General features: G+C 29.1%; 1 protein-coding gene across 1 annotated transcript; it reads left to right on the top strand.

Moving 5' to 3' along the window:
* Positions 1–8,099: 8,099 nt before the first annotated feature.
* Positions 8,100–12,584, top strand: LOC130946936 (CASP-like protein N24). Its single transcript, XM_057875840.1, has 3 exons — positions 8,100–8,599; positions 10,334–10,469; positions 12,115–12,584. Exons 1-3 carry the CDS (start codon positions 8,130–8,132, stop codon positions 12,331–12,333), a joined length of 825 nt encoding a protein of 274 aa, XP_057731823.1. The 5' UTR covers positions 8,100–8,129; the 3' UTR covers positions 12,334–12,584.
* The last annotated feature ends 2,479 nt before the right edge of the window (positions 12,585–15,063 follow it).

Here is a 15,063-nt window from a genome sequence, read left to right as displayed (position 1 = left end):
TTTTTTTTTTCACCCTTGAACTCGCTTCCTCACCTTGTCCTTGATTTCTCCGAAGGTGGCCTTTTTTTATTTTTGGACTGTAGATGGAAGAATCAAATATTCATCCTGTGCACCAATATGATTAATTTCCAATTTCCGAGCCAGTAGTAATTGAGCAGCGAGAGGAGTATTATTACTAAAGAATAGAGCTGATTTATGCAAATTAATTTTTTGGCCACTGAACCCCTCGTATGACCGAAGAAGATTGAGAATATTTTCACAATTGTTTATGCTTTGCAAAAAAAGATTGAGTCATCCGCAAACAATAAATGATTAACAGTAAGACATATTCGATTGATCTGAATACCTTCAATGAGACCGTTTTGCTCTGTCTTGTTTAGTAAAAAGGATAATCCTTCTGCACAAAAAAGAAAAAGGTATGGAGATAGAGGGTTTTCTTGACGGATACCTCTATTTGATTTAAAAAAACCAAAAGGTTGACCTTCGACAACGACAAAGTAAGAAACTGTAGTCACCACCTCCTATATCCAACCAATCCACCTAAATTCAAATCTCAACTTCTCCAAAATGAACCAAAGAAAATGCCACTCAACACGATCATAGGATTTGCTCATATCCAATTTAACAGCCATTTCACTCGATAGGCTCCTCTTCTTTGTCTTTAGATAGTGCATATATTCATGAGCGGCTAGGACATTGTCTGAAATCAATCTATCCTTAATGAAGACACTTTGATTAGGGTTGATCAGCGAAGTCATAAATTTCTGTAGCTGATGGACTAGTACTTTAGAAATAATCTTATACACAACTGAGGAAAGGCTGATGGGTCTAACCTGTGTCATATCCTTTGCATCAAAAATCTTAGGAATGAGACAGATTTGTGTATGGTTGAAGCTCTTTGTTAGTCTACCATTAACAAAAAAATCACAGACAGCCTTAAAAACATCCTCCCCTACTAAACATCAGTAGAATTGAGAGAATTTAGCTGTAAATCCATCATCACCAGGGGCGCTCTGGGGGTGAACACTAAAGACCGTACGTTTTACCTAAGCAAAACTGACCGGTCTAGTTAATTTTCTGTTCACCGTTGTTGAAACTTTGGTTTCAAAATCTTTGAATGCATGTGCCGGATTAGCTTGGTTAACTGATGTGAAGATATCCTTGAAGTATGTTTCAGATACTTGTGCAATTTTCTCACGGGTGGTAGCATACGTACCATCATTCTTTTTCAGTTTCTAAATTTTATTTCTCTAGATTCTGGATTAGAATGATTGGTGAAAGAAACTTGTATTTCTGTCCCCTTCTTTTAGCCACTTTACACGAGATTTCTCCCTCCAATAGTTTTCCTCCCTAAAGTAAGTATCCTCAAGTTTATTTTTCAAGGCTTCAACCTATTCTTCCCCTGTAATACCCTTCTCTCTGAGAATTTCAAGCTGATATGTGAGTTCATTATTGTCCTTCTTCGAATTAGATTTGTTCTGCTGCTGCCATTGAACAATATGATGCCTACAATGCTTCAATTTTTTAGCCAAAACAAACATTGCTGAGCCATCCACCCATTTCTTCCAAGTTTCAGTGATAATTATCCGAATTTCTTCTAAACCACACCATATCTCCTGAAACTTAAACCTCCGATTAGATTTTTCTATAACTGGATTTGTATCAAAGAGGATAGGCGCATGATCTGAACTGTTTTTTGCGAGTCGAGATAGCGAGGCTGATGAAAAACAATCCATTCACTCACTGTTTGCAAATGCACGGTCAAGCCGCTCCCTGATTTGGTCCTGCCTGTAACACCCTCACTATCAGAAGTCACGCTTCCGGCTGCGCAACACTGATAGCAAGAAGTATTACGACTCCTTTACATACTAAATATTAAAATAGGAGCCTGTGACTCAACACCGTATTGCTAATCACTTTATAAACCGGAAATACATACTTCATCTAAAATAAACAAGCAAGCATAGTTTCATATACAAGACTTCTTACATAATATCTTATAATATAATGTATATGTATCAAACATACAACTCCTATCCCTCTTACAAAATTGTAATAACAAAGACGAGGGAAGAAAATAATCTAATTAATACAACAACATATAAACCAAACGCAGTATAACTCTTCTTAGTGCTTCTTCATTCGGTTCCTGAAAAGTAAAGCTGTAGGGGGGTGAGAACCTAACCACACGGTCTCACCACGGAGTTTCAAAGTTGTCATAAGAAGATATTTAACAGAAAAACTGTTTTCAATTTCCTGTTTTCAAGCTCAGTGATTATCATTGCCTTATGAATCTTTTAAGAAAACTAATAGGTAGTCGTTCAAAACCTTTTCAAAGAAACAATATTTAATCTTTCAGAAATCCAAAACCTTTCCTTTCTTACAAGAAAATCTCAATTAGAAACCAACCACGCAATCAAACAACATAATCATTAATTCAGCACCAAAGTTCAATCTCAAATGTAGCACGCCAGGACAAACACAGGCAAGGCAGGTAAGGAAAGCACAAGTAGGCAGCAGTTACAGCAAATAGTTCAAGTAGCAGTTACGAACAGTTTAGCAATTAGGCAAACCAAAACAAGTTCAAACTCAAGCAAAGCATACAAATGCATATGATGCATGCCTGTCCTATGGCTGATGAGGCTCATCTGTCGGTTATCCAGCCAACCCGACAAGTCTGAATTGTCCTTAGACTGTCCCCCAACGTGCATCCCCAAGAGTTTATGCATAGTTTTTTTCTCAAATAATCAATATTGCTCAATGGGGGTAACATTCCCGGGAATTTATATAGTGCCCGGTCACACTTACGTCGTAGGGTCAACAGAGTATCGAGTTTTCAACCTGGTACACATGGTGGCAAGCCATGGTACTTTATCCAGGGAACCTCGTATCTCAGATAATTCAAATTCATAAGCCATGTGAACAATTCAAAGTTCATATCTCAACATTCTCAACATCATAATCATTCATCAATATTCAAAAACCATATTTCAAAAAAAAATCCTCATCATCATTCTTTCCATTCCATCCATTAACAATCCCAATTCAAAACATAATTCTTTTTCTGATAAATAAATCAATCCTAAAACATATAATGTTTAAGAACAAATCTTTTTAATTAATTACTTCAAACAAAACCTCCAGTTTTATAAAATTTCGGCAGCATTTCCTCTAAAACTTGGACTCTGCCACCCTTTTCGGGTCCCATCCAAACATTCCTCAAACTCTTTCTCAACAATTTCCAAATCTCAATCACTTTTAAAAATTCAACCAATTCCAATATCAAATTATTTTCAAATCAGACCAATTCCAATAATAAAACTCTTTTTAAAATCAAACCAGCTCAAGTATTAAATCATTTATAAAATCAGACCGACTCAAAATCAAACCGCTTTAACTCCAAACCAAGGAAAACCACTTCTCATAATAATCAAGTAATTAACTTTTCAAACCCATTTTCTTATCAACAACCGTACATTACTCAAGCAATCAAACACCCAATAATCCAATCCAACAAACCATCATATCCGCAAGACAAATATAATCACAGAAGTATATTTTTTGCATCAATATCTATTTATCACAACTCTGTAATGTAAAATATATTTTAAGGAAAACCCCTACCTCGTTCGTGATTCAACTACGCGAAAAACTGCATTTCTATTCTTATTCCACAGCAACAGCATCAATATCGACCGTCCCCGCAGCAGCCACAGCCTCTAAACACAGCCTTAACTCAATCCTAAAACATTAATGTCGCGTAAACTCAATAATCTATAACAGAACAGTAACTAAAAGAGAACAATTTACTGGGCTTACGAATAATCGAGCAAACGGAGCAACAGCAGCTCCGGTGACAACGCAGCACCTTGATGCCATATACAACATCCATAGAACTCAGCAATCAAGGCCCGTAACTCAATCCTATGACACCAAGACCTCAGATTCTCAGATAACTTAAAACAGGAATACTAATTTAAAGGTTTTGGAACGCATCGCTTACCCAAACAAGTATGAACGGCTGAACTGAAATAACGATAACTCCGATGGTGGTTCCGGTGACCACCGCCACGTTCCCAGTTACCCGAACGGTGGTGGAGGATCTCAACGGCGACGGCGCCCGTAGATCAGCGTTGGCAGTAGGGTTTCCAGAAACAAAGGCGGCGTGGGGCTTCGGCAGCGGCGGACCTGGCGGTGATGGGGTTCTCGGCGGCGACAAGAGCTTCTGATGGCGATGGTGTCTGGTTCACGAACGGCAGCGGCGACGGAGCACGAACGGCGACGGCGACGGCTCTCTCCCCCGGTTCTGAGTTTCCTCGCGATGGTGACGTATGACGCGGTGGTGGCTCGAGCTAGACGGTGGCGGCGCAGGCAGCAGGACGCGATGGCGGTGGCGCAGCTGTAGCGGCGGTCTCCCTTTCCTCCGGCGCTACTGTTCCTTCCTCTTCTCCCTTTCTCTTCCTCAAGCCCTCTCTTCCCTCTTCCGCTCTCTCTCTCTCCCACAGATCTTATAATATATATAAATAATCAAAGACAACTACTAAGCCTTGTAAAATTCATCACAACCCTTCCACAATAGAAGCTTTCATCGTCGTCATCGCAAGCACCAACAGCAATCCCCAATTTAGTGCGACCCCCAATTTAGTGCGTGTGATGGAGTACTCCTGCTACTACTACTACTACTACTACTAATAATAATAATAATAATAATAATAATAATAATAATAATAATTAAGTTAACGATGCAAAAAGGCTATTAATGAAGCCTGTTTCAAAAGCTATGCTTAATGTCTATATAGCTAAGAGATATGAAGGTTTAGAATTAGGATAATTTAGGTAATTTTAATAAAATTAGGGGTATAGAGTATTAATTAAAAATCTAATTTAATCATTTAAATTTATTTTTAAAATATTATTTAATTATCAATTAACAGTTTACTTCTAATCAAATATTTTAATTTAAAATTAGAGATAATATAATTAATTTTCTTTGTTTGTAAAAATTGAAAGTATTAAATTCCGAAATTTTCATTATTTAAACCAAATCAAATAAAATTCTTATTATTTTACAATTACTAAACTTTATAATTTAAATATAGAAAATACTTCAATAATTATAAAATTGAATAAAAATCTTAATTTATTTCAAACTCAATTAATCAAAACTTTAGTTATCTTTAATAAAGAGATTTCTAAAATTAAAGCTATAAATAAATAATTAAACTTGAAATTAATTTATAATAAAATTTTCAAAAATTCTGGGACTTACACTGCCTTCATCGCCTATTAGTTCAGGTGAACATTCTCCCAATCATACCCAAGTCCTTCAGCCCACCACCATCAATAAAATTCACAAATTCAGAAATAGATGAAGCTGATTTTAATCCCCCTACTTACTTCTCCTCGAGGCTCACTATAGCATTAAAATCACCCATAATTATAATTTTTCCAAAGAAACCTTGTACAAAAGATGAAAGTTCTGTGTATTGGGTAGACCAAATCCCATCCAAGCTATTTAAATGTACCCCAATCAGCCCCCAAGAACAATTCAAAACATGATCAGTTACCTTGGCAGCTATGAAAAACTCTTTTTCAGTAAGAATCTCAACCGTTGTGCCCTCCTTCCATGCTAAAGCCAATTCACCAGCTGTATCCGTTGGACTAACAATCCTCCAATACGTAAAATGATAAGATCTCAACTTATTTTCTACCAGACGAGATTGATTTTTTGTTTCACATAGAAACACAATTTCGGGGGAGTGAAATTACACATCCCTTTAAGGTTATGAATTGTTAAAAATCTTCCCAAATCGCTAATTTTCATAAAAGAACTCTCATGACGAATTAAAGGGAAGGAATAAAGAAGGGAATAAAGAAAGGATTAAAGAAAGAAATTGACAAATTAAATATTGACTTAAACGGCACAAAAATTTTGTTTTAAAAAAAAATTCTAACAGAATAAATTAAAGGAGTATGTTCTCCTCACATGAAAAAACCTAAACGGCGCAAATAAATACTCATAACATCTTTATACTATAAAAAAAATGTGATTTTTATTAATATATTTAAATATTTAAATTTGATCTATATATTATTTTTAAAATAAATTTAAGTACAAAATAAATTTTTAAAATTATTTTTTTATTGCATATTATGAAGATACGATAATCTTTCAGTTGTGCATTACAACTGTTGTTTGGAATCGTCACTGTTTTCAGCAGACAAGAAAAGTTATGCATTCATTATCCTTTCTAAATTGGGAAGTTTTACGGTGCTTATCACACAAATAAGCATACTATACTAATCTTAGGTGTCAAGTCACTGGAGATTGAAGCTAATTTTTTTTTAAATAAAAATAAAAAAAATTAAATTAAAGAAAAATATTTTAAGAAAGTCAGTCACACATACATCACGTCAATCTGTAAAATTTATAATCTGAGACTAATTTTTTTAAACGAAAAAGAAAAAATATTAAATTATAACAAAAAAAATCTCAAATTCTAAAATATATCTCGATAAGAAATTAACTATTACGTCCATATGCAGAATTTTTTCAGTAAAAAAATAGTTTATTACATTATTTTAATTATTTTATCATATTAATATAACTTTTAATAAATTTTATTTTATTTTAATTAAAATAATAATGTATCATAATAATACAAATTCTGGGAATATTTTTTTAAATAAATAAATTAAATATTTTATTTATTAAAATATATTATTTAAAAGAAATTTATTAATTTATGTAATATTAGTTATTTCCTTTAAGTTTTTTTTTTCGTGTCAAAAATATAAAAATTAATAGAATATTTTTTTTAAAATATGAGTTTAAAGACTTAATAGATTTTTAATTGTCAGTATTTTTAATTTAGTATTGTAAAAAGTTATTCTGTTAATTTTAATATTTTTAAATTAGCAAAAACTTAATTATAAATTAAAAATAATACAAAAATTTAATTAAAAAAATTATAATAATTTAATTATAAATTTAAAAAAATTATAATAATTTAATTATAAATTTAAAAAAATTATAAAAATTAAAAAAATAATTAAATATTTTTATAAATATTAAATTAATGTATATTTTTATAAGTAAAATTATTTTAAAAGAAAAGTTTAGAATTCAGCAATTTTATTAAATTTTCGCCAGCATGTAACTAACAAAAAAAAGTAAATAATTTCACACTATTAGATAAAATCTCAAAATATTAAAAACATCATTAATAATTATTTGATAACTACAAATTACAAAAATTATCCACTCTCTAATACTCCTCTTATTTTAATTTCAGTTTCAGCTTTTACTCAAATATAACTAATAATTTATCCCATTTTTTATTTAATAATGGGACCATAAATGCATCAATTCCAATGAGATTGAAAATGTTACAAATTGACGTGATGTATGATTGTATATCTCATTAACGTACTTATATTAGAACGTTTTCTTTTAATTTAATTTTTTTCATTTTAAAAACAAAATTACCTTCAATTTTCAGTGATTGACACGTAACGTCAGTATATCATGCTTATTTTTACTATAAGCACCGTAGAATTCTCCTTATTGTTATTACCAAAAAAATGAAGCAGAAGAGCCATTATGCATACTTTATAGGACACTTGCTTTTTCATATTCTATAGGACCGAAACGGAAAAGTAATCAAATTATATATATATATATATATATATATATATATTATTTCATAATCACATTATATTATTATATTAAAAATTATAAAATAATGAATAAAATATAATTGAACACTTCTTTTGTACATGAGTTGGGGTCATGCTACGCCTCAAGATGGCCAAGTGGTGATTGTTGCTTTAGCTAGAAAAAAAATAATATTTTTTCACACCACCTAATAGTGGTTTACACACCAAAAGTCGAGAGGTAGATATAAGTTTAGTTAAATACTATTCTTTTATTCTAAATATAATAGGAAATGATCATTACATTAAGCAACATATCAAGCCAAGCGCATTGCTTTTTTTTTTTAATCAATTTTATTTTTATATTAATAACATTTTGGCTTCTTTGAGAATATATAAGTAGCTATATACTTATCAATATTTATAAGTGGAAGAGAAAATTTAGAAGTGTTCAATTTTGCACAAGTATCATAATGAGCAAGGAAACCTCAACAAAAGAAATGAAAGATGTATCAAAACTACAAGAAGAGAAAGCAAAGCCTCAACAAGTGAAAAAGGATACACAAGACAAAATAGAAACTTCAAAAGAGAAGAAGATCAAGAACAAGAGGAAGGAAGAACCGCAACTACCGGTTTCTGAGTCGCCACGGTCCATCACATACCATTCTTCCGGCGGCTCATTCTCCAGCAGTGAGGCCCCTCCAGTAGGCGCAACGGCGGTCAAAATGGCGCTGGACGAGCCGGATAAGGTTGAAGAAGGCATAGTGGATGGGGGACGAAATAGTGGTTACTTGATGTCCAAGAAAGAGGCCAAGTTGAGCATGGTATTGCTAGGGCTCAGAATTGCTACATTTGTGTTCTGTTTGGTTTCATTTTCAGTGTTAGCTACTGATACCAATAAAGGGCCATTTTCTTACTCATTCTACACATATAAGGAACTCAAGTATGTTGCTCTTCCCTCCTTCTTCCTTCCTATTGTGTCATGAACAAGTTTCAACATTCTATTTTTTTAATTTTATTTTACTCAATTTGATCTAAAATTTTGTACGGAGATGTTGTTACATTCTTTTGTTACTATTATGCGTGCATTGTTTAATTACTTTTTAATTATTATGCTAAATGAACACAAAAATTTAGTCACTCTTATAGAAATACTATAAGGAGAGGGGCGGGGCCGTCAATAATTTTAGTCAAATTCGTGGTTAAAAAAATTGACGAACTCCCAAACTTTTTTTTTTTTAAATATTACTTCCCAGCTCTTTCAAAAAAATTTAGTCCTAAACTTCATGAGTTATTGGTATACCAATTATTTTAATTGAACAATTTAGTCATTTGTATTCGATAATTTTTGTTTATATCTAACTTAAATAATGTGATCATATGAATTTTGACTTGAATTTAATTTTGTTTTTATTTTTTCTTAATTCTTGTAACATATACTTTTTTATTTAGCTAAACTCATATGAGCAATTAATTATTATTATTATTATTATTATTATTAAAAACTAAATAAACACATATACCACTTTAGTTTAAATTAAAAAGAGGTATTTAATAAAAAAATATAAACATGCATGTTAGTTTTTGTGATAGAAAGATATGAAAAAAGAGATATTTATTGAGAAAATAATGGGAGAGGAAAAATATATATTTATTAAAAATATAAAATTTATGGAAGGTAGAGAGATAATTAACAAAATATTGAACATAAGTTGTATGAATACAAAAAAAAAATTATCATCATTTCAATAATTATGATAAAAAATATTAAAAAAATAAAATAAATAAATTTATACAAAAAGACTTGGATATAACATTACATTATGGAAAAGTATAGGATACCAACATATTATCTGTTAATTTATTGCCAACAATAATTAATTATTATATTTTAAACACATATATAAAGAGACACATCCTAAAAATATATCTATAAAGATATTTCTATTAAACACAACCACAAAAAGATATTTTTATTAGACACATCTAGGAAGACACTTCCATTAAACACAGTTATAAATAAGAATTGGCAGAAGTTGGCAGAAATGCTGTTAGTAACGTAGCGGAAATCGTTACATTATTCTTATCTTTAATAATTACATACATATTTGTTTGCAAAAATTTTGGGACAAGGCCGTCTCTCTCCTCCTTTTTATTCTTCTCAATATATTTTTCTAAATGACCACGTATTTATATTTATAATTAACTTTTAAATATGATAATCAAATTTTAAATATATACTTAAAACTAAATTTTATAAATAATATAATTAAAATAAAAATAAGAATGTAAAAATAGTAATTTATTTTGTGTTTATAAACATTTTAATTTAATTATATGGTTATAAAAATTTAATTATTTTACCATTGAAATTTTGAGGAATAATTTTTTATGAATTTTGATTATTTTAATATGTAAATATATACAAATGTACCGTGATTAATTTAATAATTAATTTTTTATATTTATAAATAGTTTTTTGTTAACTCTATTATGAAAACTTCAATTTTATCCTTCAGTTAGCAAATATTGTCTATTGTCACTCCTAATTTTTGAATTATATATAAAATTTAGAATTAAAAGTTAAATTTTTTCATATATAAAAACTATTTATACATATAATAGCTAATTGTTGTATTATGTGGTAAAATTTGGTTCTAGTGTGATTATTATGCAGCTGTTGCCTGGCAGCAAATGTGATAGGGTGTGCGTATACTCTGGTGCAAATATGTGAACTCGTGAAGTATTTGATCACTAAAAAACACACTGGAAACACCAAACTGATTCGTAGCATCACTTTTGCTATTGATCAGGTAAGGTAGTGTATTTATTTGGGTGTTATTAAGTAGTTAATTTTTTTTAATAATTTTATTTTTATTTTTATTTTATTTAGTAAAATTTTAAAACAAAATTAAAATATTAAAAAAATATATATTTTTTAAAAACTATAATTTATATATTTTTTAAAAGATTTTTTATTTAAAAAATATTTTTAATATAATAAATAAACAAAAAAATATTTTTATATTATTATATTTATATATAATTATAAAAAAATATTTTTATATAAAAAATATTTAAATATAAAATTATTTTTATTTTTTTAAATTTTATAAAAAAATATTACTTGAAAAAAATCTGATCGTAATAGTGCATTCAAATAAGTCTAATGCACACTATTCCCTAATACTCTTATTAGATTCTTTAATTATTGTTAACTAAAGAGAAAAAAAACACGATCAACATATAGTTAAATTATATTTTTTATTTATTAAGAACAATAGGTTACATAAATTAATTATCGTTAAGGTTGAAAGTGAGTTAAACAAATTCATAAGTTCGTTTAAGTTTAACTCCTTAATAGTTCGATAAATTGAGTTTATGAGTTTGTGAATTAAACTTTAATCTGAATTTGAACTCATTTATTAAATGAGTCGAATTTAAACTTAAATAGACTTAATTCGTTATTCGTAAATTAGCTCAATTATATATAATAGATGATATACATTATAATTATAATTAATAGAGACATAAATTTTTATTTGTATAAGATTATATATTATGTTTATGTTATTTGAGTTAGCTCATCATGTGTTCGAGCTAGCTTATGACTAGATAAATCGAGTTAAAATTTTATAAATTAGCTCGATTATTAATAGATGGAATCGTCGGAAACCAAATTTAAATTTGACTTTGCTCGATTGAGTGTTCACTTCCAATCTTAATTATGATAACATGCATGCCATGATAAATAGCATTTTTTGTCTTAACACAATAATACAACAAATGACATGTCATATGACATTTTTCATATCCCTAATTATTATCATGGACGTAATATGACGCGCATTAGACTTCTCAAATAGAGAATAAATAAATATTATAATTCTTATTTTTAATAATATTATTTTTTTTAGAAATTTATGTGTATAATATTAAAAAAAATGTGTAGAGTAATATTATTATTTTTTTAATGAATTAAATTTTTTAAATAATTATTCATATATAAATATTTTAATATAAAAATATTAATTAAAATAAAATCATTAAATAATTTATATTTTTACTTAAATAACGTGTCTATGTTTTAACTGTTATCTTTAAGTAAAAATATTTTTATTATATGAATAGGTGCTCACCCTATTTTAAAATATCATTATTAGATGCTGGCTGAGTAAAATTATATAAGGGACAAAACAAAAATGGTTTATTTTATTTAATCTTTATTAATTATTATAATAATTAATGAATATTAAATAAAATAAATTTTAGTTGATTTTTATTATCAAATATTTTTAAATTATATAATGGCTGATCTGTCTAACGAGGAAACCGAATTATGCGGTGTATTCAATGTAAGTAGTGGGAGTTGGTAGAATTAGTTACGTAGCGAGATTGATGTAAGTATGAATACATGCATGATCAAGTAAATGATGAAGTATTGGTTGGTTGTTGCAGGTCTTGACATATTTGTTACTGGCAGCAGCAACCTCAGCTGCCGGTGTAATCTCAGCAATCAATACATCTCGAGAGCTGCAATATCTGTTTTCTGTAGTAATTCCATCTGAATTCGTTGACATGGCTACTGCATCTGTGGTTTTGTCCTTCCTTGCTTTTAAGTCATTTGCCATGGCCACTCTTCTCTCTGGTTACATCCTTTGCAAGTTCAACTACTAATAACTTGCTAGCTAGTTCAGTTCATGCAACACTACTACTTATTATTAGATTGCTCCACAAATACAAAATGTATGGATATGAGGAATTATTACACAAACTCTATATCTCTGTGTAGTTGTTCAGGAACATGAAGTTTGATGGTTTTCATGTTGATTAATAATAAAATTATTAGCACCTGTCCTAGATTTTCAGAAGCTAGCTAGATTGGTTTCTGAAGAGGTGGTTTTTTCGTTTCCTGAACTCTCAAGATAATGTGGGAATGAAATCAATGATATTTGTTTGTTTTAATTTTATATGTTGTTGGTTTTGAAAACCTAATTGGTCATTAAATTAGTAGAATTAAAAATTTTAAAATTTGAAAGTCCAATCAAAATTTAATTAAAGTTAAATTAGATATAGTAAAATAATATATTTATGTGCAAAATATTTTTTTTTAAAAAAAATAATTTTTGTATATATTTTATTATTTTAAATTATTTAATTATTCAAAAATTATAATGGTTTAACCAATTATTATGTTCTTTGACTTTTCTTTTTTAGTCTTTTGATCAATTCATTACCAACTAATTTTTTACTTAAATCGAATTGATTTAGTGATCGATTTTCGATTGATCTAATTGAATTGATAGAACTATTTAGAAATGCACTAATAATTTACAAATAAACAAGCTTTAATTTTTCCATTTTGATCAAGTAAGGTTTTAATATTTTCATTTTCATCAATCTTGACGAGGGCAGCGGCAACAAGGTTAATGAGCACTTGGTCTTATTTGAGTTGCGGTATTGCTACAGTTTGATCAAACTAATATTGCCATATTTCGAGTAGGTCCAAGCTTTTATGTGAGATGTAATATTATCTATGCTTGCCATGTTCTTTGTGTAATATGATACGAAGAAAAAGAAATGATGAAAGCGCAAAAAACAGGTAACTTGTGTAAAATTCACAAAATTAAATTTTATAAATTTTAATATTAATTTTAAAGAATTTAATTTAAAATCAGACCATTGGACCGAACAAATTAGATCGGACCGGCCCATTATATAAAAATCAAGGTTCGGAAAATCGGACCGGTCATCAAACTGTTCTACCTACTAGTTTACTGGTTCACTAGTTCAACCGGTCTAACCGGTAATTCAACCGGAAAAACTATTTTAAAATAAAATAATAAATAAATTATAAATAAACATGCTAAAATATAATTATAGTATAACATAAATATTAAAATAGTTTTCAAATTTAAAAGACTACATTAAATGTCATCGATCAAATTCATATAATCTTATTAATATGTTGATGGTGGTGGTGTCTTCTGAGGCATCAATGTCTTCTCATCCAGCCCCTCTAATTTCTTCCGCTAAAGCCAGCAATTAGAAAACAAAGCCAGCAATTACAAAACACTAAATCTTCACCCAACAATTACAAACAAAGCTAGCAAAACCAACACAACCAGCAACTACAAATCAAAGCAAAACCAACAATTACAACACAATGAAAACAGAGTAGCATTCAGCAACAAACATTACAAAACAGCAGCATAACAACAACAGTGCCATAACAAAACAGCAGCATAACAACAACAGCACCTTAAAAAGTCACTAATCAGAAATTCCAAATTTAATTAGCAATCCTATTCTTGTTTCGTGCATTTAATTACTCATAAACAAAACTCAACTCCACCTGAATTGTTAATTTAACCTTGGTCTTATGGAATCATAAATAGGAATACATTACATTGCTCTTTCTCCTAAAATTCAAGCAACAACACATGATTTCACAGTTTAAAACCTTATTTACCGGCTTCTCTTTTGATGCTGTGACTGGGAAGCAACAAATTCAGCAACAAGCAACAAATTTAACAAATCCTAGTAAAGTCCCGATTTATAGCAAAAAGGCAAATTTATTGATTACCAATTCAGCAACATGCAGAAATACAAGAGGAGGAAAATCTGGAAAAGAGAGAACACCAAACCAAAAGATTAACCAATAATCACAAAACACTAAACTTTCACCCATCAATTACAAACAAACAGAAATTGAGCTACAAACAGAAATTGAGCAACAAACAGAAATTGAGCTGCAAACCAACAAACAGAAATCTGCAAACCAGCCAGTTAATTTTCAGATTATTTATTTCTCATGCTAACCAACAAACAGAAATCTGCTAACCAATAAACAGATTATTTATTTCTCATGCTAACCAACAAACAGATTTTTTGATAGTCATGCTAACCAACAAACAGAGGAAGTTCACAATTAAACTGAAATCTGAGTTTACAGAGGAAGTTGAAGTTCACATAGTATCTGTAACATCCCGCATTTTTGAAAAAATCTAAATATAAATAAATTGTGATTTTACCTTATTGAGTTTAAACTTTATAATTTTAGAAATTATTTTATTAGAACTAATTAAATAGATTCGGAGATAGTTTTATTTTGAATCAATTAATATTTTAAAGTAATCTTATTATAATAAAATATTTTGTATAATTTTAGTAATTGAAAAATAAGAAAGAATTGTACAATTAATTTAAGTAACTTTTATCCTGAAAAAGTTACGATTTATTCTATTAATATTTGGAGTTTATGTTAATTAATATTCTTATGTAATTTTTATAATTAGTTATTTCATATGCTTTGGAAATAAAATTTAGTGATGGAAGTATTATATAATTTAATTTAAGTAATTTCTAATTTCTATTATGAATAAATTATGGTTTATTTTATTACTT

This window comes from Arachis stenosperma, chromosome 8 (assembly GCF_014773155.1).
Source record: "Arachis stenosperma cultivar V10309 chromosome 8, arast.V10309.gnm1.PFL2, whole genome shotgun sequence".
In the NCBI taxonomy this organism is placed as follows: Eukaryota; Viridiplantae; Streptophyta; class Magnoliopsida; order Fabales; family Fabaceae; genus Arachis; species Arachis stenosperma.
The sequence above is the reverse complement of the archived record's forward strand: the minus strand, read 5'-3'. Positions and strand labels throughout refer to the sequence as shown.

Coding starts and splice junctions, on each gene's coding strand:
- LOC130946936 (XM_057875840.1), top strand. CDS start 8,130: ATGAGCAAGGAAACCTCAACAAAAGAAATGAAAGATGTATCAAAACTA. Junction 8,600..10,333: donor TACACATATAAGGAACTCAA/GTATGTTGCTCT, acceptor ATTATTATGCAG/CTGTTGCCTGGCAGCAAATG. Junction 10,470..12,114: donor TCACTTTTGCTATTGATCAG/GTAAGGTAGTGT, acceptor TGGTTGTTGCAG/GTCTTGACATATTTGTTACT.